Here is a 25,891-nt window from a genome sequence, read left to right on the forward strand (position 1 = left end):
AGAAACAAAATGCCTTGTGTTGCCTTTCAGTTTCGTCTGTTTTTCAATTCTTAGTTGACGTCATTGAATTAAACGCTATAGTAAAGCTGTATAGAGGCGAATTCGAACTGCCTTTTCGACAAACATCATTTGCATTTCAACACATTTAACCACCATCGATTGAATCAAACCAAATTTTCCTGCTTGAAAAGCCTCTTTTTTTCGAAAGTAAGACGCACACAACACGATCCCTGTGCTTCTTCGCCATAATTTGTCCAACTTTTTATGACTTCCCTTCGTTTAGCATACACGTTCACAGACATGCTCAGGGAAAAAATGTCGCGCTATCCGACGAGCTGAGAGATTAAAGCCGTATTCATTTCAGATTGGATTTCTCGGAGACATCCGCAAAAGCGTCGAAAGAAATGAAAAAGAATCCACTCGTTATCCTGTCAGCCAAGCCTCAAATTGTGTTCCTCCGTATTCACGAAAATATACCTTAACAACAGGAATTGAAATCACTGAACTTTATATTTTTTTAAAAATGAAGCCAACTGATGCACGTACAAAACTATCGATTTTCTTCTATTCCCCATCACCGCCCATGCATTGCTCAGTATAAATTGTTGAAAAAACACACAAAAGTTTATACAGCGTTACGGTTTTACGAATACTATCCCGCCATTGATTAAATACCACACGAAAACTGTTTGTTCCAGTTAAAAACTTTGATATAATAAGGTCACGACGCTACACATCGTCGATATTGCACCCCAAAATTGGTAAAAGATCAAATACTTGAAGGATATTAGGTTATTCAAGTTTTCAGCACGTGTCCAACGCTAACTTGTTTGATGTGAAATGAAGGCCACGTAAACCCGCGGTCTATTTTCGGTCCACATCACAAACGAAAATATCACATAGCCAAAGACGAAAATGGACTATCGAAAACTGGCAGGCTGGCGTGTCTATATGTAGTTTAAGACAACAAGTTATTTCGAAAGAAGATAGAAAAGAGGAAACTCGCAAAAGAGCCCAAGAGTGTTTGTCCAGCCAGATAACAAAAGATAAACGAATCCGTTTTTTTTTCCTTTTCTACTCGCCCAAAATCCGCAAATAACACAAAATGGAAAGAGTCATTTCCAGGATCGTGCTTCTTCGAGAGTTTGCTAGTGTATACAACTTTTTGGAACAAAAGTTGCAAAGCCGGCCAAGAGAACAAGAGAAAATCCAATCAAAGGATGTGATGTGAGCGTTGGCTCTATATAAAAGCGGCTGACAACGGTGTGTTGGCGGATTAATCTGCTGATCGATGGCCATTGCGTGTCGGATCCAGCTGTAACAATCTCAGCACTAGCGCAATAGGTTCTACTGTCGCAACGAGCAATGGTGATTCCGTCTTTCCTTTTACTTCTGTGCCAAAGTGGGAACCATCAGAACAACGTTATCCGCACCGCTATAGAGCGTCACACGTCTTCGGATTAGTATAGTGAACATCAGTCACCAATAATAGGATAACCAGCATATGCAACATAATCTAAGACACTAAGCGTTTAGCTACAATTTTGTTAGATGTATAGACATTTTGAAAAACAAGAGATTATAGAGACGATGTGATCAATAAACACGCACGTGTTTACCTGTGGGCTAACAAATGACAACAATGACGATATACTCATTCGCTTGCAAATACAAGTCAGCCAGCATAGCCAAGTAACGAATAGCGACTTAACACTTAAATCAGAAAGTGGGAAAACGATTCAAAGAAAACGAGGTGATGTTTCAGGCCATTTTTCACATCATTTTGTTGGATCCGGAGGGAACCCACACGTATTCATTTTCTTTTTTTTTTATCCAATGCATCCAAAGAGTCTCTACAAATAGAACGTCGGAATGGTGTATACATTATTCGCCAAAAAAAAATCCGTTCAAACGTGGAAGAGAAACGCGATGCGCGTGAAAAGATTTGTTCAACGTCTTCTTCTACGTGTAAATACATTCATGTATTATTTTTTGAAAAAATCTAAATCAGAAATCTGGATGGCAGCCAACATCATTACGAGCTGTCGGGCAAGAAATGATTCCCCAACCAGATATACACACACACCAGCAGCCGGGTAGAAAACTGGCGCAGTTTATGACCTGTTACAAAAGAAATTGGTAGCAAGGCCGTTGATCGGGCAACGGCTATCGTCTTTTCATTCCTAGTTCAATTCAAAATATTCTGGAATCGATCCAAAGGAATCAACAACCTGCGTTCGAGGTATAGTTTATACTTATTAAAAAAAAAAGAGGCAAACCAGCAGCCACAATTACGTCACAGAGAGTTGGCTACAAACGTAGATTTCTGGGACGATGTGAATAAAGCAACAAAATGATGCGCATCTTCATTTAAACATTCTTGTTTTTATTTGCTAAAGAAAAACGATAGAGTTGAGCGCTTGCGTTTCATTATGTTCCATCACATCTTTTACATGACTGTGCATTTTAATCAGCAAACAACTTGCAAACTCTTTTAGCTGCTGTATATCCTAAGCGATTTTTGTTTTCGCAGTGCCTCTGTAGAAAACGAATCAACCTATTATATGCTTCCGGTTGTGCTTCATTGAAAATTCTCACCAAAGAGAGCAAAGAAGCAGCAGCCTCTCTTGAACGGATCTGCACGCAGAACCAGCCCACCAGTTTTTTTGATCAAGTGCGAGGTATGCAAATGTCTCGCACTCTATGCAAAGTGTTCCACTCTATCGCCATATCCAAATGGACTTGCTTAAACACCCACGGGTGCATTCGCTTCATTCAAAAACTGAACATAACTGTCTCACTATTACTGCTCCTATACTGCTGGGCTATGATGTACATTAATTATTCCCTCTCTTCAATTTCCTTTTAAGCCTCTAACTTTCGACACTTAAAAAGAACAACTTTTGATGGTTATATAAAGCAACATATACAAAATGAGGATTTGCAACAACGTCGCCATCTGGGGTGAAATCAAATCGAACTTGAACCGGCAATGCTACACAAACTCAACAACAAAGAGAGTAACACACAGACACGCTATTATTAGCGTCTAACCTGAAGAATAACGTCACGTTAAAGTTTATTATTATTGTTTTGGCAGGAAAACCGACGACGGTTGTCAGGATCCATCGCATCTGGTTGCCTCAAAATCATAGAAACGCAGAGAATCCTGAAGAGGAGTGAGCGAGTTTTGATCTAGTGCTTACGGCAAGTTTGCCTCAATGATCCCGACTGTATGGCAATCGACATATCCATAGCATTTCAATGGAGCACAATGTTGGCCCAAAGGAATACACCACATTAATTGTGCTAATGGAATAATCAAACATAAAACTCGATGGCTTTGGAAATAATCCAACGAAAGATCATGGCCTCCTGAGCAATCCGCATAATCGTCAAAAGGATTTCCCTTTTTTTTTTATCTTTTTCAGCTCGATATCTCAACTGATTTTCTCAGCCGGAACGTGACCTGGTTTCGGCAACAGTCGACGACTTTGGGGGATTCGATCGTCTTCCGCGCGATGTTAGTTTGCATTTCCAAGAAGCGCAGCTTGAAATTGTAGGCGTTGAATCAGTTTCAAACGCGACTGGTGATCCACATCAAATGATCAGCAAGAATCGATTGCGGGAGCACCGCATATTTCGCCTGTAGCAATTAAATATTATGCTATTCCTTTCGACAGTGGCAATGAAATTTTTGCGAAAATAAAAAAAGGATATGCGGCTTTAGCCGGAGGCATCCTTCTTGATCACGGCGGCAATTCCAAATTAAGACAGGAACACTAGAGCCTCGAGGGCGATCGTTTTCATATTACATAGTATACAAAAGCCTTTGAAGTTCAGACTTCAGAGAACAACGATGACCGGTAATGTGTGTCAACCTGGAGGCCGACATTTCCTCAGCCGCTGTGATGTTCTCTTGTTTCCCGGAATTTACATAAAGCCAAAATTATTACACAACAAAAGATTCAAATTATTCCGCTCAAACTCCCAGCTCCCATACAACGATGTGATTATTATACCTCACTATTAGAAATCTATTAACCTATAGAACTTAACAGCCATCAGACAAACACGAAGGTCAGAACACGGCAATAATCGAATATAAAGACAAAAATACAAATGCTTTGCTGACGTAACATAACGATAAGAAAATAAACAAACTGTCGTGTGTTTTGTGCTCGTTTGACAAGTTCACTCTCATCGTGTTGCATTTTTATTTCGTGAAAATGTGCGCAGACTCGCGCAGGTCTTTTCCTCGTTTTGCTTCTCTCGCACGCGTTTCTTTCTCGTTTCAACCGACAGTGTTTGTGACAGCCTATGCATTTCAGTCAGCGTTCGTGACTCGGTTGGAAACCGACTGCCAGTTTTTCCACGTCAGTCCATCCCGCGCGTATTGTGTTTATGTTGTATAAATCTCAGGTAACACTGACACCTTCCAAGCCAAGAGATGTCGCACCATTTGCTAATAGTCACAAACAGGCATTGAATCATGATCGGCTTTCACGTGCGAACATCATCGACAGTGAATTGTTCTAGGCCAGCAAGTGGACGAAAATCGCTGGATAAACAGGAAGGAAAAGGAAATACTGTTTAACAATAATCATCATGTCAATTTCCTTTCCCGTTTTCAAGTGCGCGCAGTGAAAACTGTGCGAAAAGCTAAAATGATTGTGACATGAATAACTCGGTCGTACGTGTTCTTGCTAAGTTGGAAGTTGAACCGAACTTCAAATAGTATAATATACAACGACTGCTGCGTGTCTGACATTTGTTTTACAACATTGAAAAGGAACAGCTTGTCAGCATTGGAAAGGTAAAAAATTGTGTTTCTTAGCGGGCGCGTGACCTATCTGTCCATGTCTGAGCGTGTGACTCACGTTGAACAACTTTCGTAATGATGTATAGTGGAAAACCGTGAGTGAAGTGAGTGGTGCCCTTTTATTTAAACATAATAGGCGCAATGTAAAAGAGTATCTTCGAATTTTTAAATCTTAATGTTAATAGCTAATGTATGTAGGACTGAAACTGACATGATGAACTATTTGCAAACCGTTTGAAAATTTAGAAACAAGGAAACCCTATACTGTCTGAACAGCAAGTTCACTTGAATTGTGAAGTAGATTTTGATGTTTGAAATAATAAGTCGGGCTTTTACAGCATTGAATTCAAACCACAACAACAAAAAAACAAGAGTTCACATAGTGACAATTCAAATTTCAAAAGGAAAAATGAAGCCAGTTAAAACAAGAAAACCTATGCACAACTATATACACGCATTTTTAAGATAACTGATGCATAATTTTCAGGTCAACAGCAAATTAAGTACGCGAACTGTTTGCCCATTTACCTTGCCGTGCCACTATCACTTTTAATAGGTCGATCACACTAACCCAATTAATTCGAGATGCTGCTCAAACATGATACTCTCAAGCTCCCTACACAAGTTTTGTAGATGGGGACGCGGAATGAAGAGGGGACGCTCCTCACATGGAACGAATACCATTTTGTCCATTAAAAATTCAATAATCGGCTTTTGTTGTAAAGCTCGCAAAGCAGCCTCATTTCTCAATTGGTCCATTAAGAGGCTTATTCAAGATTCGAAATAAACAGGATAGGCAACAAGAAATTTACAGCGACTTATGTTTGCCAACTGAGAGGATCAGAAGCGATTTACACTATAAAGGCAACCTTTGTGTTTGCACTGCGGTAAACAGAAATTACAAGAGATGCTGATAGTAAAAATAGCCCTACAAATGAATACAAATTATCTGCATCATTGCATGCGACACTGTTGGCAAATACGAAAATGAAATTGACGTAAAAACAAATTGATTTCGGGGAGCGTTTGAACGATCATTCCTCAACTTGCGTCGGTTTCAAGTTAAACGCTATCAAAATACGGCGACATTTGATGACAATAGGACTTGTTTCCACATATAGACAAGCTCCAACTTTATCGATTGGTTCGTTGAGAACCCACGTGATAGCATCTTCATTTTCCCCTTAGTAGCGAATGATTTTTTGTGTGTGTGTGCTCTCTCTTGGACCTCAGCAGCTTTTCCCTCGACGCCTATACTAGACGAGACTGCTGGTGCGTTTCATATCAATTCTTCTCCAGCTCTGGTGGCACTGCGCTGCCGTAAATCCCCGACGTAAATCTAGGACCAGCATATATAGGCAAGCCCTATCCGTGGTATAAACATTGATACTATTACGGTAGGAGATGAGCGAATCCGAAGAAATCCTTTTATCTCAAACGGAGCCACTTTTATTACACGAACAAGATCAAATATAAATCATTGTAAATTCATCTGCGTTTCGCTTAAAAGTTTAGATTTTTTTATTGATATATCGCCTAGTTGAAATCCCGAAAAATATTACAGAACATAAAAATAAAAAAAAGAAGAAGTGCCTGTTCGTTAATTAATGGCTAGATGGTTGTAACTATTAGGAACCAATCAAGACACAGAAGACCGGTATTACTATATAGCCTAAATGTACAGCAGAGGCAGACAAATCTTGCTTAATTGCTATCTATACATGAGATGTAGAAGCCAATCCCGTAGTCATTCGGTCGGAATAAAAGCACACGATCCACCACAGACGATGAAACGAATCGTGATACGCAAGTCGAATAAAACATACCGAGAGGATCTGCAATTCACGAGAACTGACTCCAGGGAAGAAGAAGAAACGACGGACAGAAAGGCACTTGAATAGATAAATAGCATGAGAAAAGAGACGCAGCTAAAATGTAACACGTGTTAATTTTTACTGGTGCCGCATGACCTTCATCACACGTGGATCTGCCTCAATTGGAGGTTTCCGAGCAACGGCCGTGTTTACATAGCCATCCCAGTTCTCCATCCCTCTAGAGTGCCGTTTATCCGTTGTTTTAAAGTGGCGTTGGCCCTTTCCCAGAACTAAATTCCCCTCATCATCTCCTTCCTAATCTACTCATTTTTAAGAAAAACGAGATGCGAGGGAGATCCATTTTGTTTTGTTCCCGAGTGAGCCATTACATAGTACAGTAGTCCTCCTATTTGATCGTCTATCCCAAACGCTTAATCTTGTCTCGGTGACAGATAACGGAGCTACAGTGTATTGACACAAGCCACGAGCCGAGTAGAGTAACAAGGTCATAAACGAGAACGACATTTCTGTTCAAATGTCAAAGTCATTTTCTGAAAAAAACAAAACAATGCCCAACGACATTAGGCCGAAAAAGCGGCTTATATCATATTAAATAACCCGCCCTCAAGCAAAGCCTATCACCACAGAACCAGAAAATGAGTTTAAAAAAAAAGGGGGGGAAATTATTACTCAAAGACATCCTCCGTCTAGTCTTGCGAACCCCCCCCAGAGGGAGTATTACATAAAACGCGGGATCGTAGGAATCCCTTTCCCAAAATAGGAAAAAAAAAAAATAATCATTGGATCCATGATTCAGTTCTCTTTTCGCATTCAGTGTGTGACGGCGACGTCATTCATTCCGTTACGACGACCCATTTTTCACCTAGACAATTCGTGGAATGAGAACGCTCATACGGCAGGCAACCAGTCACACAAACCACACATCCCAGACGGTGCCACATTGTGTTATTCAGCTGCAGACAAAGACTAACTATTGCAAGTCCATAAGAAACAGGGGGGGAGGGACGATCTTTTTCACGCCAGAGTCGCTGTTCTTTTAAGAAATGTTGGTATACGCTTGACCACGTCCACAATGTGCGGCATATTTCCACAGAGACCCCCCTACAGTCCAAGAGTGGAGCAATTGGTCAGATGAGATGGAAATGAAAAATCTTTCATTTTCCTTGGCTGCTGCTGTCATTTCACGTCTTCTGCATGTTAATCTTTCCCGACCGCTGCTCATCTTCGTGTGCCCTCAACAGCTTCATATCGTCGATGACAGTTATACCCCGTGATATGCAGCAGTATCCGACAACAGCCGGCTCGGAAGCTAATGAAGTTTATGCGTGATAAGTTTGCCGACACGCGATGACGGCCGCAGCGGATGTTGTGGACATAAGAAATGCATGGACAAGAATAGCCATTGACCTTTTCTAGCGCAGGGAACTATATATACCCTCGAATCTATTTTCCATTTTTTTTCGGTTAAGAAGTTGACGTTTAAATTCAGTTAAATTCAATGGAAAAACGAATAAGAAGAATGGAAGAGACGGCTGAAATCGTTCACTTTCTGTAATTGAAATAAACGATGCATCAGTATACAGAAGATATGATAGAAAAGAAGGAGGCCTGTACAAGAGCGCACAACAAATTAAAGCGGGGATCAATACGGGATTCAATTTCCAATGATAGGCGACAACTACCGCTGCTGGATCGCAAGGTCCTGCTGCTCAACACATGCTTCTCTTACTGTACTCAAAAGTGCATTAAAGTGAAATTTGATCCATCACAACAATCCTTCAAAAATGGGGATCATGAAAGCAAAGGAAAAGTTTCAAAAACTGAATATCTTTCCCATCGTTTCACAAAGTCTGTGACAACATAAATCCGCTATTTTTTGTTACCCCATTGTTTGTTTATTCTTCGTTCACGTTTCGCTTGCGTTTATCTTGAAAAAAGAAAAAGAAAACAGTAAATTTGTGAGAGAAAATCCGTTTTCTTTCGGTGAAGAGTTGCCCGAGAGATGGACAACATCGGACGTCATCGACCCACGTATTTAGTTTTAAAGTCATGGCCGCCTATATTATTGAAGAGGCTTTAACCTCTTTACTTGTTGTCCAGCCTCCCCGTCATCGAACTTGGCATTCTCAGAAGAGAGCAAACACGCGCTCGTGCGCAAAACTACATGCACGACATGCCAAAACCCATATTGAACTGTGCCCACGTATAAAATAAATAGATGGGAAGAGCAATTATTCATTGCAAAAGAAATGTGGATCTATAGATTCAATGGCAGACGTGGCTGTGAAACAAATTCGCATCGAATGTGTTTATCTTTTCACCTCAAAAGAATTTAGAAAGAATAAACCGTTCACTGGTTAAGTGACCACCGTAAAAGGAATTCCGGATAATGCAGCACCTATAGGTGGATCCATAAGGATATAAGCTCTGTTGTGATATTTTATCCGCATAAATTGCTTGACATTACACACAGCTTCGAACATAAACAAAATAGATAAAAAGTTATAACATCTTTTTTTAGTTGAAAAAGACAAATTTAAAAGAAAACACAAGAAAAGCTTTATCATTTAATGGATCTCTATACGATATAGCACACAACCGCCTTGTTCTTGTGTATACCTTTCGCGTATTTTTTAAATGATATCAGGGATTTACTATTGAACGAGTGACATTTCGCTTGACCATCGCACTAAAAAAAACTATCCTGGTCAAGCCATCTCGTCATTTAATTTTCAACTCAAAAGATTTCGGCCTGGCAAAATAGGTGAGTCGCCATTTTATTTCTCTTTTACGGCCCATTTGGCTTGGAGGACAAAGACCAATAGCCATCATCAAGAGCGATGACGTTCTTCGTCTAGTAACCTAAAAAAAAATGGGTGTCGGTAAAGCAACGTGACATAACAGGCAAAGAAAAGTTTGTTATCGCCACAGGAAAGCGCAGAAGGAACGAAGAAATAAGGCTATATACCGTAAATGCGAAAAAAGAAGGAACACTGACTTCGTGCTAGATAAAGAACATCCATAAATACATTGCCGTTGAAACCTACGTAAAAATTCGTGCGTGGAGGTTATGAAACATCCGGATTGCAACAAAGGGACGTGGGTGCTGTCACCGCTTACGTCTGTTACACCACAGTTTGACTATCAAATGCAAAGTAATCGGAAAGAAAAAGGAAATTAAATATTTGCAATGGCCTGGTTTAGACTTATGATCAACGTGGTTTCAGTTTTTAAGAGGACATCAGCTGAAAAGTTTCATTTAAAGTAGAAAAAAAGCGAAAGAAAAGGGGACAAGTGGGGCTTGATGAGTAGTAATGCACATGCCACTCATCTTCCACTTTTGGCTTTGTTTCGCCAAGGAATAAAAAGGAAAGAGGCCAAATAACTAACAAAACAGCTCGTTATATTAATTGTTTAACCGATAGAGCCAGAAACACACAAATCTGGTGAAAAGAACAACACGGAAAGAGAAAAAGATGAAAGGCAATGTTTAACAGCCATCCAACAAACCGACGTTAAATTCTACAAAATACAATTAAAAATCTTTTGTAATTCTGTTTTTTTTCCTAAATAACAAAACACAATAAGACTGGCCTGTTCCCAAGGGTCCAATCTTAAGGAGCCGTAAAAGTAAATAACTTTTTATTCAGGAAACAAAGTGGCAACGAAGGTTCGATTCTTGCGTTTACTTTACCGGCGTAAAAACGTAACAACCCGACGTGTACTTAAGAACCCCTTTACAGCCTTCCACTAAATTGATCTTCAAAGATGTAGAAATACTAAAACATTAAATCCGCAAAGTCAGCTCACGTATATCGGCCTATTTGATGTGTTGTTTCGCTTTTCAAAAGAAACAATTTAAATGACTTCGCAGATTCCAGACAGAAATGATGCAACAGTTTATAGGAGTTTGTTCAATATCAAGCGCAAAATGCGACACTCGTGGCATCAAATCGTCGTAGCCATTCTTTAAATGTGTCATGTAATATGACGCACATCATCGATGAAAGATTATTATTATTTTTAAAAATACGAAAGCCTCAATTCTCCATCATAATACGACGATAAAATGAGGTCTTTATATGCTCCACCAGGCTATTCAATTTCGATTGCGTACACACATCCGCTCGGTGAAAAATCCAGTCTCTATCAATAGAAGTATTTCGGTCGATGTGTGGGACCTGAAATACTACCCCATGGTCAAAGTAGAAATGTCGTTAAATCCGCCAAAATGATCGATAGAAAGAATCGGAAAGAAACTTGCATGTCCAATGGACGCAGCAGTTTCTTTAGCTCGATTGAAAAGAACATTATATATGCCCCATCGCTGCAGTTACGTGTGTGAAAAGAGAGATGATAGATTGCACCCTGTAGGGTAGCACGCATAAATGGTCACCGTCCAATTTCGCTCAACTGGCTGTGCGAAAATTGAGTTTACTCCGATGCTACGACAGGCCGCAAGTAGTCCTATATCTCGCAATTTCTCGACAGCTGACAGTCTCAAGTATAAAGGGGAAAAAAACGTGCAAATTACACAGAAATAACTAGAAAAAATTAAACATGTGCCATTTTTCACCGTCATTTTTTTGCGCAATGTCCAGAACGTAGCTCCATTTCTTAATTTAGAGTAAAAGCAAGGTGGCCCACCTCTTCAGAAAATGATGGCAAAACAGCTAAACGTAATGTCGTTCAACGTAAGAGACAATGAATCAAATTTGGGGAGGATCTTCCACGATGGCATTGCAAACAAAAAGCGTATGGCTTGACGTAACCTTTCAAAACAATTCAAAGAGCGGCAAATAGTAAGACCTTGTTTTCTATTCATTATAGTCAGCCGCACGCTTGAAAAATAGAGAAACAAGTGCTGACACAAAATAATAACGGCTGTTTTATTCTTGCCACCCGGAATAGCAATAAAAACTGTCGGTGCGAGACGCTTGTCGATATTAGTCCAGAATCAAGTTAAGCGTCATAACACAAAAAAGTGCACGTTAAACATTCCAAAACAACCGTGTTACGAGTGTCATCGCTGAGTCCAATGCCCCAAGGATAATAAGACGAAAAATAAATGTTTTGTGACTGCTGGAGGTTCCCAGAGTCACATTATTTCATAGGACACCGACGTGACACTGAATAGACCAACGACATTTCCTCTTCTTTCATATTCTTTTTATTTTTGGCTTGGAATCTTTCAAATAAAAACAGAAACATTTGCGTGACACGTTCATTGTCTCGAAACAGCGACTAGTTCAAGGTGCAATTTATTCGAACCCCGGCTAGCACAATTCCATTAGAATGAAATATCCAAAGATGTTGGAAAGGGCTGTCCTCGTGCTCCCCTCCCAATACTCCTAGACGCACTCATTAAATATTTAAAGTCTGTTAACTACTGAACATACGAAATACAAAGTCAATTATTTAAAAATATATTAGTAAACGGAAATGAACTATGCTCTAGAAATACGATTCGAAGCGAGAAAAAAAAATTGAAACATGATCACCTATGTTAATCTAATTCAAATTGCCTTGCTTGTATGCCTGACACTCATTCTTCTCTGGTCGTTTAATTCTACCCCAATTTTCTAAATTTAACTCAAATGTTTTCCTTTTTCTTAAGGGAAGGTGAATCACATCACGCCTCAACTTCAACAATAAAAAATGGTTGGTTGTAATAAACTCGTTTGCAACTTCGCCATTTTCCTGGCCGGCATGGTGACGCACATTTCAGCTGGTTCAAATTCCACATCATCCATAGGTAATAAAAATCTAAGATTATATTATAGTTCGGCCTTTAATCGAAATTAATAACGATCGAACTAATACACATCAAAAATCGTAGTAGATATTCTTCTACACCACTATAGTTGGGTTTCTATTTGATTACCTGCTGGGATACAATCTAATACCGCCGTTCGTCTAATATTTCTTCCAATACAACAGACCACAGATGGATAAGAAGCTCCAATAACGTTTCATACGACATGCACAATCAAGGAAAGAGCCGGCTTGGTGCTAGACCCAGTTCCACTTTAGCCTAATTAAAAGCAATCTTCACATAAGAAAACATTTTTGGTTTACGTCACAACCTTTTAGCGCCACAGAAACTCGTTTTGATTCAAAGTCTTGTTTAATGCAAGTGTGACGTTCAAACGACCAACGAAGACGTTTAATCAATATCTAATCAATTTCAATCGACAAGTTGGATTTTTAAAGGAAAAGGGCAGATGGTTAAGCTACCCATTTTCAACAACAAAGCAGGGACGAAATGTTTGGACGTCGTACCACTAGACTCTGAAAGCAGAGCGTTCGAAATGTTTGAACTTCCCGCCCAACGTGATGGATCGTGCCGTCAATGACAGAGCTAGTGGACACTTTCAGATGTGTTAAATCATTCGATAATGTTCACCAGTACCCAACAGAATGCCGAATGACGTGCACAAGTCTTGTTTGCAGCACAGCAAACACCATTTAAATTTAATACGAAACAATTAGACGTCAATGAATTTTTGAAAAGAAACGTAGCGATGTAGAGAATCATTCACTTGAGTAGGAAACTGCACAACTTAAATACTATACAATTGCTGATTATAACAGTCAAGTGAATGACGTTACACATTATTATAAAAAAACAATCAGATTAAAGACATTCCCATTAAACAAAACTGTCACAAGTAATAAAAACAACCGGCTCTTCTTAGAACATTAAAGGCTATATCGGAAATCTGAAATGTACAGCACAACCCAAACATTGAAATTAGTACCATTTCATTTGATCTGTTCGACCAATCAATCTGCTGCGCATTTGATCTTTGCAAAACACAAGACTCCAACTAGCAAAAGCTCATGCAGATTATTTACAAACGAGATCGATGCTTTCATCAGCTGTTTCGTGAATGCACGATCGTTGTCTACTGCGCTAGATCCAACGCCAAATAATCAACACGCTCCGCTCAAGCATAAATAATTCCGATGAATCGAGATCGTTACTCATTGGCACGTTTCCCATTCAATCCTTAAAAAAATAAAAATAAAACTTGTGGATTTGTCCATTTAACGATCGGTTTGCATATTCGTTCTTCAATGTAAACAAAATGGGATAGCGGTAAACACGCAAGCAAAACAACCATTATCCCTACGTCCGGAAACAAAGTACAAGGAATATGTCCTATTTGAATGATAAATGCGCTAGTCGGAGAGATAATAAAGAATAAATCAATCGACCCTATTGTTAGGTAACATCAAAGTCTCCGACTCTATCATTCCGTCTACACTAACGACAATGATAGCGTCGACAGCAGTACAAACGACAAAAAAAGTCCGAAGGGACGAGCCATTCCGTTAATTAGCAATGGTAAAAACCAGCATCATTAACAATAAACGATCTCCTTCTATACTCTGTAGCCACAATGGAATGAGTCTGTTCTTTTAACTTGCATCTAAAATACCAGCCAAGTTCTAGAATAGCTATGCACATCCCAAGATACTTTGGGTTTCAAACATTGCCTACGTTTTGATTACGCAGAAGCTGACATAGCCGCTAACAATCCAGTCTTCGAAGCAACCGGAACATCTAAGCTACGTATGTTGGCAGCTTCATTAACGTCCAGCGGAGTCGCTGTAGAGCTGGAAGAGCTCCTCCCAGAAACCACTGAGAATGGCACGACCAATCACATGACCGTCTTACAGGGTGACACAGCTCTGCTTCTCTGTAAGGCTTACAGCCTTGGCCAGCGAACGGTATAATTCTTTCTATTTTTTAAAATCCCATAAAAACAATTCGTTCAAAATACAAAATCGATCGAGCTATGATGAATGAAACGTCACACCCATTCGGCAGTAGAAAAAACGCTGTGAAATTCTGCCACGAATTTCCCGATGTAGTTGGTATAATTCTGAATTAAATTGAATCAGATGGATAGAAAGAATACCGCTTATAAAAGTGCTAGTCTGGTGAATGCAGTGTTGTTGTGGCAGCCGCCATTATTCATGTCACTATCAAATTTCTGACCCTTCAAACGATCGTTTATCGTGGACTTGTATTTACTACTCATAGTAAGCCATAGCATTTGAAAAAGACAACTTTCTTGGAATACGACCAAACACAAAAATTGAATCCTAAACAATTTCGTCTTCCCAACTGGAAGTTGATATGGAAACGATAAAAAGGCCATTATTCCCATTGCAGTAAGCAAATAAAGGGCTCTATTCGTGAGTACATTTTTCTTCAATATCGATTGTTTTTTTCGTTCACTAATCAGAGGAATATAGATTCAATGCGGAAGAACTAAAAAAAGGGCAATCCCTAGAAGCAATGCGTTCGAAAAAATGGGGAAGTACACAAAAACCGTCGTGATCTTTCAAATCGATTTCGATTTCGAGACTGAATTAAATTAGAATCAAGCAAGTGCAGTTATTAAAACATTTTAATTTAACAAAAAAATCGAATTTAGTTACGATGCATAAAATAAATCAAAGCAGACGATACCCACAACCAATCATTCCAGATCAAGTACCTATCGTTCTAATTGCAAATTTTATACCTCACAATCATGCTTTCCAAATACCTTTTCTGAAAAAATATTTCTGCTCAATTGCTGCACTAAAATTGCTCATCAGCAACGCAAAAGTGACAACACTAAATCCAGATAATATCCATCAGCTTGCTAAGTGATCGATAACCGTACGCAAACTTGTTGAACAATGCCTACATACTTCTCAGAAACAAGACACTCACGATAAAACAAGCCAAACAAAAAGGTAAAACTACGGAAAATGAAACAAACTTTCGGCATTCTCGACTGTCAAAGAAAAACATAATAAAGACCACACTGTCAAGAGGTGACCGTTAACAATAGCTCTATCAAAACCCGAGTTCTCAAGCAATAATAAAACTTGAGATGCACTCGTCACTAACAACCGTTGGCAAAGTAAGGACGATTCGTCGAAACAATCTTACCTTTTATGATGGCGTCGTCATAGCTGCAGGCAAAGACGAAATGATTGAAAGGCTCCCCAGTTACGTTTCTTCTTGACTTTGTTGAATTCACGCAGGGTGTCGTTGTCATTCCGATCTTTGTTCGGTTGCAAAAAGGAAGCCTTTTTTCTTAAAATAAACACATAGAAAATGTAATTGCTTTTCGAATACTATGGGAACAACGATAATTAATCGCATTCAAACAGGATACATTCACATCTAACCATTAGCAAAATTAATCATTAGACACTCAGACGAGAATATGAAAAGAGATGAAAACTTACCAAAAATGAAAATCACTGGCAAAACTTTCCTTCCGTCTTGAAGAACCAGCAGTTCGTTCTCGAAATTCATCGACGACGTCACACATTGACACAGTTTCAAATCAAACATCACGAGCAAGAAATGTACCAGTTCACGGACGTTGAACACTCGCATACAAAAATTCCTGCAGTTCGGTTGGGTGTCACGACGCCCAGTTCTCAACTGTCACTAATTTCCTGTCGATTCATCGCAGTAAAATCAGACCTTGGACGATTCATTGAGGATAGGAAATTAGGTAGTGGTAACCTAAAAGATCCGAATCGAAAAGGTTTTCCGTTTGCAGTTTATAGTCGTTCGAAGGGAATGGGCAGAAAACGCCCCTTTTTGAAACATCCCTGGAAACGGAGAGAAAGAGGGAGAGAAAACATTTAACTTTCCTTTAATGATCCACATGTTATTACGTCACCTTTCTACGCAACGAAATGCCAATACAATTTCGAGATAAAAGTTGCACCGTTTAAAAAGATTCGGTAGGCAACCAAAAGCCCAATTCTTTTCAAAATAATGTTACGTAACCCTAAGCATTATGTAAGGAAACACGAAGCTTCGTCTCTTACATAAGCCGCCCCTTTTTGTTTTGCTCTCTACAACTCTTCAAAAGATTCCGATTTATTTGTTTATCAACGACTTCTCCGATTTCGTTGTTTGTCTTTACTGATTGACGTGCATGGCGTCAACGTGCGTTGTAAACATCAGATACCTTCCAAAACGAAACATTTGCTAAATCTGTTGTTTAGTTTGTTTAGTCCTTATTAGTCCGTCATTCTGAAGAAGAAAAAAATCAGATGCTACAACATAAGACATTTTAAATAGAACAGATGGGCTGTTGAACCACTTCCATCTACTACGGATTTGATTACTTACCGTAGTGAAGTTGTAGCATAGCAGCAGTTCCCAATCGCCAGAGCTTTGTATTTTCGTACGAAAACACCTGTCAACGGCCCCTGTTCGTGGCAACGTACGCATTACGTTCTGTCATAGTTACGTTCTGAATAAGCTATGACTTGCACGAGTTCGCTTTGTATAATTAAAGCAGAGCTAGTGACAGCACACTTTCGGTGGCCTGGGAAAACTTGATCATTAGTCCAAAGACTCGGAGAATCCCCACACGTACACAAAACATGTGCTATGCAATTCTTAATATAATGTGGGGACTTTTTTGTTGTTGTTGGGTTTTGATGCATTTATTGACACTGGGCCAACCCCTTTTCATGGCTTCGGTATACCGACATGTGTGTCATCAGCGTCAGATGGAACTTGATTATTGATTGTTGTTGGATTAAAGTGTAGTTAGTATTTTCTCGTCGTTTTCCCTCTGAATCCCATTTCATTACCTCATTCTGACAGGTTTCGTGGATTCGACGGAGAGATTGGCACATCATGTCGTCCGGCAGCCATGTCTACACGGCCGATAATCGCTTTAGCGTCCTCAACCGGCCCGGCTCGCCCGACTGGATTCTCATGCTCAAATCGCCACAGCTCTACGATTCCGGCACATATGAGTGCCAGGTAAAAATCAATGATTCGTGAGGCAAGCTCCTTGTGCTCAGATTTTTAAGCTGGACGCAAAAGACATGCGTACGTAAGGAAAATGAACCAAAATATAGGCCAAACAATTTTATCACTAGAAAATCATCTTAGAATAATATGAAAAAGATGCATGGCTTTTTGGATCGTGGAAACGACGACTGTTTGACTTGTGTGTGTAGATTACGTGAGGATTCCGCCAGTGCATGGACTACGTGACGATACGGTCGAATGGTTTGAGAAGCAGAAAAATCTATAGAATTCCAATGAAAGAAAAAGTCAGACAGTCTGACGCACAAGAGTCCTTGGCTTGTTTAGTTTACCTGCTAAGTAAACACCAGTTCAACTTGATATTGGTTTGGTCACGAACAGGACGTATTGCGTCGGTTCTCATCGTATCTCGAGTAACCCACGTTGCACGGACACGCCCGTAAGGAATGCTAATAACAAAGGGATTTTTCTTTTTTCCGAGATAGATTGCAGGTGGACAGGGACAAGTTTCGCATTTTATCGAACTTTTAGTTTGGGCGCCTGTAGCGTCCGTAGTCGAGGGTGGCGAACACCACGTCGAAGCTGAGAGTAACATCCAGTTGCATTGCAAACTTCACCCGGAAGCCAAGAATCTTCACAATAATAACAGCAATGGGAACGATACAGACGCCAGCAGCGGCGTCGAAGAACAACAGATCAAATTTCCTCAGCTGACTTTACCCACGGTATAATTATCATTACCTTTCATTTTTGATCGAATCAAGTCGAACAATTTCATCGTACAGGTGGGAGGAGGCGGCCTACCGTTCGTTTGGTTCCATAATGGCCGGCCGTTGGTTCACGGCAGCAAATCATCCGCCGGGTTAGGACTGGTGTCTGTTTTCTTGGAAGGCGTATCCGAATCGGACGCTAGCAAAAGAGACTGGATGGCGTGGACCAGCCGTCTGGTGATCCAGCGTGCAGATCCGGCTGATTCCGGCAATTATACCTGCGTACCGTGGAGAGGGAAGGCCGCCTCTGTCAACGTCTTCGTCTCACAAGGTGAATTGGTAATCGATATTAGCTACCAGCTCTCTGTTATCTACGGGTTTGCAGTTTACTAAACAAAGCTAAGCTCTAATGTTGTTAGATCTATCTCAACGGCTCGTCAAGAAGAAAGGCATTACAAACTCGAAACTAATTTTTTAATTGAGTTATATCGTGTCATATAGTATTTACCTGTCCTATGGCTGTATAAATTCCGGACGAAAGTTTACGCTTACGCATGGCAGATAAACCACACGTCATTTTCGTAGTTAAATTCAACAAATTTTTAAATAACAGCGTCATTGTAATAGAAAACGGTGCTGCCTGAAACTAACGGCAACATTACAAAGTAAACAGGATTAAAAGCGGCACAATCAAATATTACTAGATACGCGACAAGTGTTTTTGCTGCTCTGATCGAGTATTTGCAAACACGCGTGCAGATGCACACCGAGACGTGAGTGAAAAAACAAATCCAAGTGCGTCTTTGAACCGATCTACATTTCTGATTGATCGCCCTTGTGAATGAAACGCAGTTGTCAGTTCAATCCCACCCACTTGCTTTTAAATGAAATTGTTTTGTTTTTTTCCTGTTTTATCCTACCCGAATAGAATGGGTCACCAAAAAAAATAAATAATAGGAAGCACTTTCCGCTAAGACTCTTGAAAGAGAGTGTTTGTCAAATGGGTGAAGCGTAACCCGACGACGAAAATGGAAAAAGTGGTGAAACAAATTGACTTTCGAGACTTGAGGGAGAACGTGAAAGCACAAGAACAAGAGAGACACAAAATAGTGTTAGCAAAGAATAACTATTCGATCTTGTCTTTTAAAAGCGACCCTTTTCCCCCCCAAAAGTGGAAAACAAAAAACATTTCAATTCCTCTTACTGCGTTTCTTCCCTTTTTTGTTTTGTTTAAATGTGATGTGCATGACGTTTTCGTTTTTTCGGTTCGATTAAAAAGTCGTGCTGTCCTTCTGTTTCTTTTTCCTGTTCTCACGTTCCTCCCCAATTTGATTCATCTCCTCGCATGTTTGTGGCATTTCTTACGCGAGCGAGACTCTTCTCTTTTTAAATGGAAAACAAAAACTGGAGACAGTAAAAGAGGGATTACATTTTTTTCCCCCGATCTTTGACTCCTTCACGATTTCTTTTGTTTTGCATTGCATTTTTCTCCTTTTTAAAACTGTTTGTTCGCGTGTTAGGAATTCAACATTTCCCTTGTCGAATATCTGGCGTGTTGATGTCAGACTGTGCTTGATTTTCGTATTGTGGCTTTGGGAGGTCGCTTAAATCCGGTTTAAGTTCCTCAGTTTGGTGTAAAAACTTTTTCGTTTTTTCCGTGATGTTGACGGGGGAAAAAAAATTGACAATTTTCGAAGGATTGCGCCATGGGAATTTGGTATTCTCTATCATCCAGACTTTGTTTGAAGTTGTTGTTGGATCGATCTGAAAGAGTGCCGCAAAATAGTTAACTTTGCGCAAGTTGTCAACATTCGCTGAATGCGTGTTATCAAGAACCACAGACGACAATCTCGTCATAATTGTCCGCACGTGCATTGTAATCAAAAATTATACCACCTCCTCCACCTGAATTCACTGCGGAACGGCGGTCATTCAATTAGAATTTAAAGTTTCATTCGCAGAACGATTTTAAAAAGTTTCACATCAGGTGATTGCTCAACAACAGGAATCCTGTGATCATCCATGCAACTTTTTTCTGATGTTGTTTGTGGTCTGAAAGTAATGCGGCTGTAAAGGGCAAAGAAGGTAACGTATAATTCTTTTTCAACGAATTGATTAGGTGATCGACCGGCGGCGGTTCAAAGGCAGTCAGCGCTGAAATCTTCCATTCCACTGAATGTGCTCATCTTTGGATTAAATTTCCTCCTTCTTCAGATCCCTCTTCAAGATCGATGATCCATTCTCCGTTGCTTTGTTCTCTTTTTGTTTCAAGGTTCCACAAGCTGTAATCTTAACTGTTAATCCTTATTGCATCGGTGCCCGTATGTGTACAAAGGTTCTTCTTGATGAAAAAAGCAGAAAAGAAAAGAATTTAAATCTTGGAAATTTATGGCATTAAATCCTATCTCCCTTTTTAATGTTTACCACGTTTCTTATCCCCTCTAACGGTTTCCTCGATCTTCTTTCAAAAATACGTTTCGCGCGTCACTAAGTGCAAATTCTATCTCAATGTTTGTATGAGTTAACTGGACTTAAATCCTAGAGAAAAATAAAACAAAAATAAAATATTCTTATTACTATGGAATAATTTATGTATCTCTTTTGTCTAACTTTTGAGAGCAATGACATTCATTGAACTGAATGGCGAAAATAGTTGAATACACATACACACTATCATTTGGCATCAGTTTTCTTGGCCGCCTCTTTCTTCTCCTTGTCAACGTCGATAATGTACTGCAACAAATCATTGAGGCCCGAGAATTCCGTGCGACCCTGTGGCGTGTTACGAGGAACGGCAGGCAACCAGCCACCAACTTTCAGCCGAAACTCTTTCAACTGTTGAAGCAAATGGAGTACACTAGTTAGATCATACGCAGTAGTAAACGAATTGAGAAGCAACGGAATAAATGTACGATAGTATACTAGATGGTAACAAATACTCAGAAATAGATTCGCTTGAATTAAAACAACGAGATAGTGTTTGATGTAACAATATCCGCCATCCAGTTACGACTGAGGCTAACTAGAAAGTCGAATGCAGCGCCCAGACTTTCATGCGCTTCAACAAGCTTTTCTCAGATCTTTAAAAAAAAAAGGAAATTGTGAATGATAGTAGATAGGGTGGAATAAGAAACGTCACTCAGTACTTGAGATTTTTCCCATCAACGGTTTTCCCCATTGTTGGACCCTGAAAACTATTATGCTCTTGCTTGCCGGCACTATCGAGGGAAATAAGATTCCTCAGAACAGATAGAAAGGATAAAGTTTTAAAAAACTAGCGTTAGTTTCGTCACACATAGATCGCAGTCGATTTTTCCCTTTAAAAGAACGAGGCGAGTCTAATGGGGAGAGATTTTTGTTTTCCTTTACAGTATCCCAAGCTTGGCACTTAATAAATAATTTAGAAAGTCTGGCCACGGACAAATGCAATCCATCTGGAAAAGAGTGAAGTTGCAAAACATTAAGCCGATCTACAAATGAACTTTGAAAAGAAGAAGTCTCATATCTCGCACAAAGTTGGCCTAGTTTTATATACCGAGGCGTAGTACATCGCGAGGCATTATACTTACGTCATTAACAGCCATAAGCTTCCAGATGCCGTAAAATAGTAGAGAACATCCGGTCACTGCATAAACGGTGCCCCAACCGAGGGCTCGAAGAGCCAAAGACGCGCCCGGTTCGGCAGAACTAATCGATACGGGGCCACGCCTCCTCATTGCTGAAGCCGCCTCACTTGAAGTTGGTTCTGTTGCCTGTTTTTCGAAGCGTCCGGTCAGCCCTTGATCGAAAAAATGGGGATCCTTTTTTTTGGCTGCAGCAAGAGTTGTCCCAAACCCAAACAAAATTGAGACACCAGTCACACCAGCAAGAAATGCAGCAGCTGTTTAAAATAAAATAATAACAACAATAAGAATAAGAAATTAGGATACTTGATAACTTAGTATTTACTAGGACGAAAGCAAAAAGCTAATTTGTACTGGCATACATAATGACAGAAAAATGCAAAAACAAAGCTTTGTCTGATAGAGCTTGTGGGAAAGGATCAAAATATATTGCAGCACAGAGAAAATTAGTAAGTTTACAGATATTAATACCAGCCAAAAAAAAATTAAAAAAAAAAAAAAAAAAAAAATTAAAAAATTATTTTTTTAAAAAAAAAAAAGCAAAAAGCTAATTTGTACTGGCATACATAATGACAGAAAAATGCAAAAACAAAGCTTTGTCTGATAGAGCTTGTGGGAAAGCTTTTGGATCAAAATATATTGCAGCACAGAGAAAATTAGTAAAGTTTACAGATATTATTAATAACCAGCCAAAAAACAAATTGGCTGGCATAGTAAAACAAAAACAACAATTTTTCTTAATGTACGAACGAATCTTTACATCAAAATGCCGTTTGACATACAGTATTTGCATTGTATTACATTCAGTAATTGCACATTTTACATTCAGTATTCTTTTTTTGTAGTTCAATTTCAACCCAGTTAAGTAAATCATACTGTGTAGTCTTCTCTTGTCACCGACTTGTCTTATGACTATGTACCTTTGGCTTTGAAGGCTCTATCATCTTTTTCTTTTGTGGATAAGGTGCTTGCTTCACTACTTATAGCAGGACCATGATTTGTTTCATCTTTGTCCATGACTAGAACAAAAATTCGCGATAATCCCAAGCTCTACTCATATGCTTTTAGAGCCATGTAAACATTGTAGCAGACTGTAATAGACACACGGCGTTACCAGATTTCAACTATACGAAAATTTGACAAGCGTTTTGAAGAATACGAATACTCGATTATTAATTATTATCTTTAATTCTCAAACAGCTGTAACCACTAAACTAGTACTAGTAAAAATTTATGTTATTTTATTCTGCAGGAATACTTATAATAACAAGGTAAAAGAAAAACGAATCGAACAAAGTAAGATACACAAGTCTTCGGCTGCCCTGGCTTAGTGTCTCTGACCTGGTTCGAAGTATTTGAAGTCCGCAGTTTACTACAGGAAGATTACATTCTATTCGACATTAACGTATGCGGGTCTGTAGACATTGTGGTCAGCTTCTCGTTCAAAGTGTCGTCCGCAAAGCGAGACAGAGTGGTTTTGTACAGTCCATTTCCTTTAAGAACTTGGGATGTTGCGTCATGAATCTAATACAAAAATATACACATTTATCAATTTCTTCATAATATCTTAGTAAAATATAACCTACTTTCACCGCTACATAGTCCCCAGGTTTGACTTGCTCTTTTATATCGCCTCTTGCTAAGGGCTCTTTTGGGAAAATGACTTTGATATTCTTGTCACAACGACCTGCTAAATGTTGGTCTGATCTTCTACTGTCCTGTAGAATATTGAGAACGTGAATCTTGTATTTAAAAAATTTAAATTAGTTTGCGATAGCATCAACTTACTCCTTCAATGAGCACAAGTTGCGTTGATCCAATGAGTCGTTTGTTTATTCTATCTGCGCCTTGGCGAAATGCGGTGTTTAAACGTGCAACCCTTTCGTTTTTTATATCGAGAGGGACATCGTCTTGAAGACGACGGTGTGCGGGGGTTTTCTTCACGACAAGAAGATGTTTGTTATAGTATTTGTAGTACTTACCACGCAATAAATATTTTCCCTACCTCACGTGTACTGTAGGGAAATATGTAAGCAGTGCTATATGGAACACGCTGCACAAGATCTAGTGTATCTTCAAATTCTTCCTCTGTTTCACCACAAAACCCGCATATAAAATCAGAGCTTAATGCAACTTGGTGTCCGCAGATCGACTGGACTTTTTCCACCAGTGCGAAATATGCTTCACGGGTATAGTTTCGTCGCATCAACGAAAGGATTCGATTGTTTCCCGATTGTGCTGGCAGGTGCAAGGATTTGCAAATATTTGGTCGCTCGTTGATGAGATGAAGGACTTCATCTGGGAAATCCTATTCCGTAAAGATCCATTACATTTCCATAAATACAAGTAATAGCAATATGAAATTTGGGTGATACCTTTGGATGTGGTGAGGTGAACCGTATACGAATTTCAGGATCTACTTGACTGACTCTGTCCAAAAGATCAGCAAACCGACGACCCCCAGTTTTGGCTTTGTAAATGGTTTTGAAACCATCCGCGTTTACTGTTACTCTGGTTTTTGCCGGTTCAGCGTAATGGTTTGATTCTGAGGTATCTCTGTAGCTGTTGACATTCTGACCTAAGTAAAAATTTCAGTCACCTAAAACATCATTTAAAAATAGTAAAACCACCGAACCAAGTAAAGTTATTTCTTTGATTCCTTGATCTGATAAACAGCGGACTTCATCGACGATAGAATCAATGGGCCTCGACCGCTCTCGTCCTCGTCTAAAGAAAATTTCTTATGAATAATTCGTCTTTAAAGATCAAAACACAGAAAATTCAAGCCTTATGCGCTGCACAAGATCGTTCTTACGTGAATGGTACAATGCAGTATGAACACATGTTATCACATCCTCTCATTACGGAGCTAAATAAAAACAAACGTTAGAGATACTGTAAACTAAAACTTGAAGTATGACAAAACTACACACTGACACGTATGCAGATGGCGACTTTGGATTCAATCTAATCGGAACAATGTCTGCATAGGTTTCTTCAGCAGAAAGAATTACATCTATGGCAGCCTGTAGAAGTAAGTTATAGACTAACATAGAAAAAAACAATTTTGATTTCAATATAGCATACTTGGTGTGATGAGACATGACTAAGCAAATATGGAAGTGATCGGTAACTATCTGGGCCAGCCACTATATCTACAACTTTGCCCTTTTCCAATAAGTTATCTTTTAATCGCTCAGCCATACACCCTGACATATTAAGAAAGCATGAAGATGATTTTAACATCAGAGATCAAGACTTCTATTACCTATTATTCCAACAGTTAGACTTTCTTTTCTTTTTTTCCTTTCTTGTTTCATGACATTCAGTTGTCCTAGTCGGTGCCAGATTTTATTTTCAGCACCCTCTCGGATGGCACAGGTCATCAGAAAAATTATGTCAGCATTGTCACAAGAAGTTGCCTGGGCATAATTGTGTTTTGCAAGTACAGAATGAACTATTTCAGTGTCATTCACATTCATTTGGCAGCCATAGACCTCAACAAACACTGACATCATGGTTAAATATTTTGCAACTAATTTTAATATTAACAAATATATATTACCTTTTAAACCAAGTCCATCACATGATTCTTTGTTAAGATAAGGATGTTTCTCGAAAGAAACCTCTGCATCTTGCTTCTTTATAGAGTTTTTAGTACTGTTATAAATGAAATACTCAAGACCAGGTCCTTTTTTTATATACTGACGTAACGGTACGTTAGTGTGTTTCCCGAACGGGTGAGATCCATTAAAAATTCTTCTTAATTCCTTAAAATGTGTAACATCCACAAGACGTTTAAATTTACTCCAAGAAAAGTTCCTTAACATTGCTTGCATTTCGCTATATTTAGTTTGATAAAGAATTTCTATTTGAGTTTAGGATTTTTAAAGTTCAGGACAAATGTAATATTCATACGTCGTCTGCGTAACAATGTCGCCAGACAAAGACTTTGCCGGCATGCGCAAAAAAAAAATTAGAAAAAATAGATTTTTTAAAAGCTGTTTTAAAAGCTGGGCTCAGCGATAAAAAAATATTTTTGAAAGAAATTTTGAACTCTGAGCTACTCTAATTAGTAATGGTAA

The 25,891-nt window shown here is 39.2% G+C and overlaps 4 protein-coding genes across 11 annotated transcripts; 1 reads left to right on the top strand and 3 right to left on the bottom strand.

Moving 5' to 3' along the window:
- The first annotated feature begins 4,307 nt into the window (after positions 1-4,307).
- LOC116936487 lies at positions 4,308-20,859 on the top strand. Of its 2 annotated transcripts, none has more exons than XM_032943631.2 (7): positions 4,308-4,816; positions 12,275-12,412; positions 14,180-14,394; positions 17,303-17,464; positions 17,959-18,198; positions 18,259-18,514; positions 20,303-20,859. In XM_032943631.2, exons 2-7 carry the CDS (start codon positions 12,316-12,318, stop codon positions 20,416-20,418), a joined length of 1,086 nt encoding a protein of 361 aa, XP_032799522.2. In that variant the 5' UTR covers positions 4,308-4,816; positions 12,275-12,315; the 3' UTR covers positions 20,419-20,859. The 2 variants fall into 2 exon arrangements, with proteins under 2 accessions (XP_032799522.2, XP_032799523.2); XM_032943632.2 differs by having other exon boundaries at positions 12,280-12,412.
- LOC123477131 lies at positions 11,810-16,265 on the bottom strand. Its single transcript, XM_045180548.1, has 3 exons — positions 15,916-16,265; positions 15,614-15,760; positions 11,810-12,008 (listed from the first exon to the last, which is right to left on the bottom strand). The coding sequence occupies exons 1-3, from the start codon at positions 16,067-16,069 to the stop codon at positions 11,902-11,904; spliced, it is 408 nt and encodes a 135-aa protein (XP_045036483.1). The 5' UTR covers positions 16,070-16,265; the 3' UTR covers positions 11,810-11,901.
- On the bottom strand, positions 20,115-23,270 carry LOC116936489 (transmembrane protein 242). Of its 7 annotated transcripts, none has more exons than XR_004401750.2 (6): positions 23,148-23,270; positions 22,727-22,897; positions 21,753-22,063; positions 20,851-21,018; positions 20,608-20,721; positions 20,115-20,521 (listed from the first exon to the last, which is right to left on the bottom strand). XR_004401750.2 is itself a non-coding variant. In XM_045180543.1 (5 exons), exons 2-4 carry the CDS (start codon positions 22,821-22,823, stop codon positions 20,857-20,859), a joined length of 570 nt encoding a protein of 189 aa, XP_045036478.1. In that variant the 5' UTR covers positions 22,824-22,897; positions 23,148-23,270; the 3' UTR covers positions 20,115-20,721; positions 20,851-20,856. The 7 variants fall into 7 exon arrangements, 2 of the variants coding, with proteins under 2 accessions (XP_045036478.1, XP_032799525.2); XR_004401749.2 differs by having other exon boundaries at positions 20,115-20,524; XR_004401747.2 differs by having other exon boundaries at positions 20,794-21,018.
- Positions 23,031-25,744, bottom strand: LOC116936482 (CDK5RAP1-like protein). The gene is made up of 11 exons (XM_032943625.2): positions 25,372-25,744; positions 25,075-25,314; positions 24,894-25,015; positions 24,744-24,832; positions 24,622-24,675; positions 24,442-24,533; positions 24,182-24,384; positions 23,812-24,114; positions 23,595-23,744; positions 23,393-23,524; positions 23,031-23,330 (listed from the first exon to the last, which is right to left on the bottom strand). The coding sequence occupies exons 1-11, from the start codon at positions 25,643-25,645 to the stop codon at positions 23,190-23,192; spliced, it is 1,800 nt and encodes a 599-aa protein (XP_032799516.2). The 5' UTR covers positions 25,646-25,744; the 3' UTR covers positions 23,031-23,189.
- Positions 25,745-25,891: the final 147 nt, after the last annotated feature.

This window comes from Daphnia magna, linkage group LG1 (genome assembly GCF_020631705.1).
Source record: "Daphnia magna isolate NIES linkage group LG1, ASM2063170v1.1, whole genome shotgun sequence".
Classification (NCBI taxonomy): domain Eukaryota; kingdom Metazoa; phylum Arthropoda; class Branchiopoda; order Diplostraca; family Daphniidae; genus Daphnia; species Daphnia magna.

Bases quoted from the DNA above. Each gene is read 5' to 3' on its own strand.
- LOC116936489 (XM_045180543.1), bottom strand. From the start codon at position 22,823: ATGGACAAAGATGAAACAAATCATGGTCCTGCTATAAGTAGTGAAGCA. The intron at 22,064-22,726 runs GTACATAGTCAT...TATTTTAAACAG, and splicing joins TAGAGCCTTCAAAGCCAAAG to CTGCTGCATTTCTTGCTGGT. The intron at 21,019-21,752 runs GTAAGTATAATG...TTGCTTCAACAG, and splicing joins AGCTTATGGCTGTTAATGAC to TTGAAAGAGTTTCGGCTGAA.
- LOC116936482 (XM_032943625.2), bottom strand. From the start codon at position 25,645: ATGCAAGCAATGTTAAGGAACTTTTCTTGGAGTAAATTTAAACGTCTT. The intron at 24,385-24,441 runs GTTCGGTGGTTT...ATTTTTACTTAG, and splicing joins CAAAGAAATAACTTTACTTG to GTCAGAATGTCAACAGCTAC. The intron at 23,745-23,811 runs GTAGGGAAAATA...CTTGTCGTGAAG, and splicing joins TTCCCTACAGTACACGTGAG to AAAACCCCCGCACACCGTCG.
- LOC123477131 (XM_045180548.1), bottom strand. From the start codon at position 16,069: ATGCGAGTGTTCAACGTCCGTGAACTGGTACATTTCTTGCTCGTGATG. The intron at 15,761-15,915 runs GTAAGTTTTCAT...GTTTATTTTAAG, and splicing joins GCCAGTGATTTTCATTTTTG to AAAAAAGGCTTCCTTTTTGC. The intron at 12,009-15,613 runs GTAAGATTGTTT...GAGTGCGTCTAG, and splicing joins TGACGACGCCATCATAAAAG to GAGTATTGGGAGGGGAGCAC.
- LOC116936487 (XM_032943631.2), top strand. From the start codon at position 12,316: ATGGTTGGTTGTAATAAACTCGTTTGCAACTTCGCCATTTTCCTGGCC. The intron at 12,413-14,179 runs GTAATAAAAATC...TTGATTACGCAG, and splicing joins AAATTCCACATCATCCATAG to AAGCTGACATAGCCGCTAAC. The intron at 17,465-17,958 runs GTAAAAATCAAT...TTTCCGAGATAG, and splicing joins CCGGCACATATGAGTGCCAG to ATTGCAGGTGGACAGGGACA.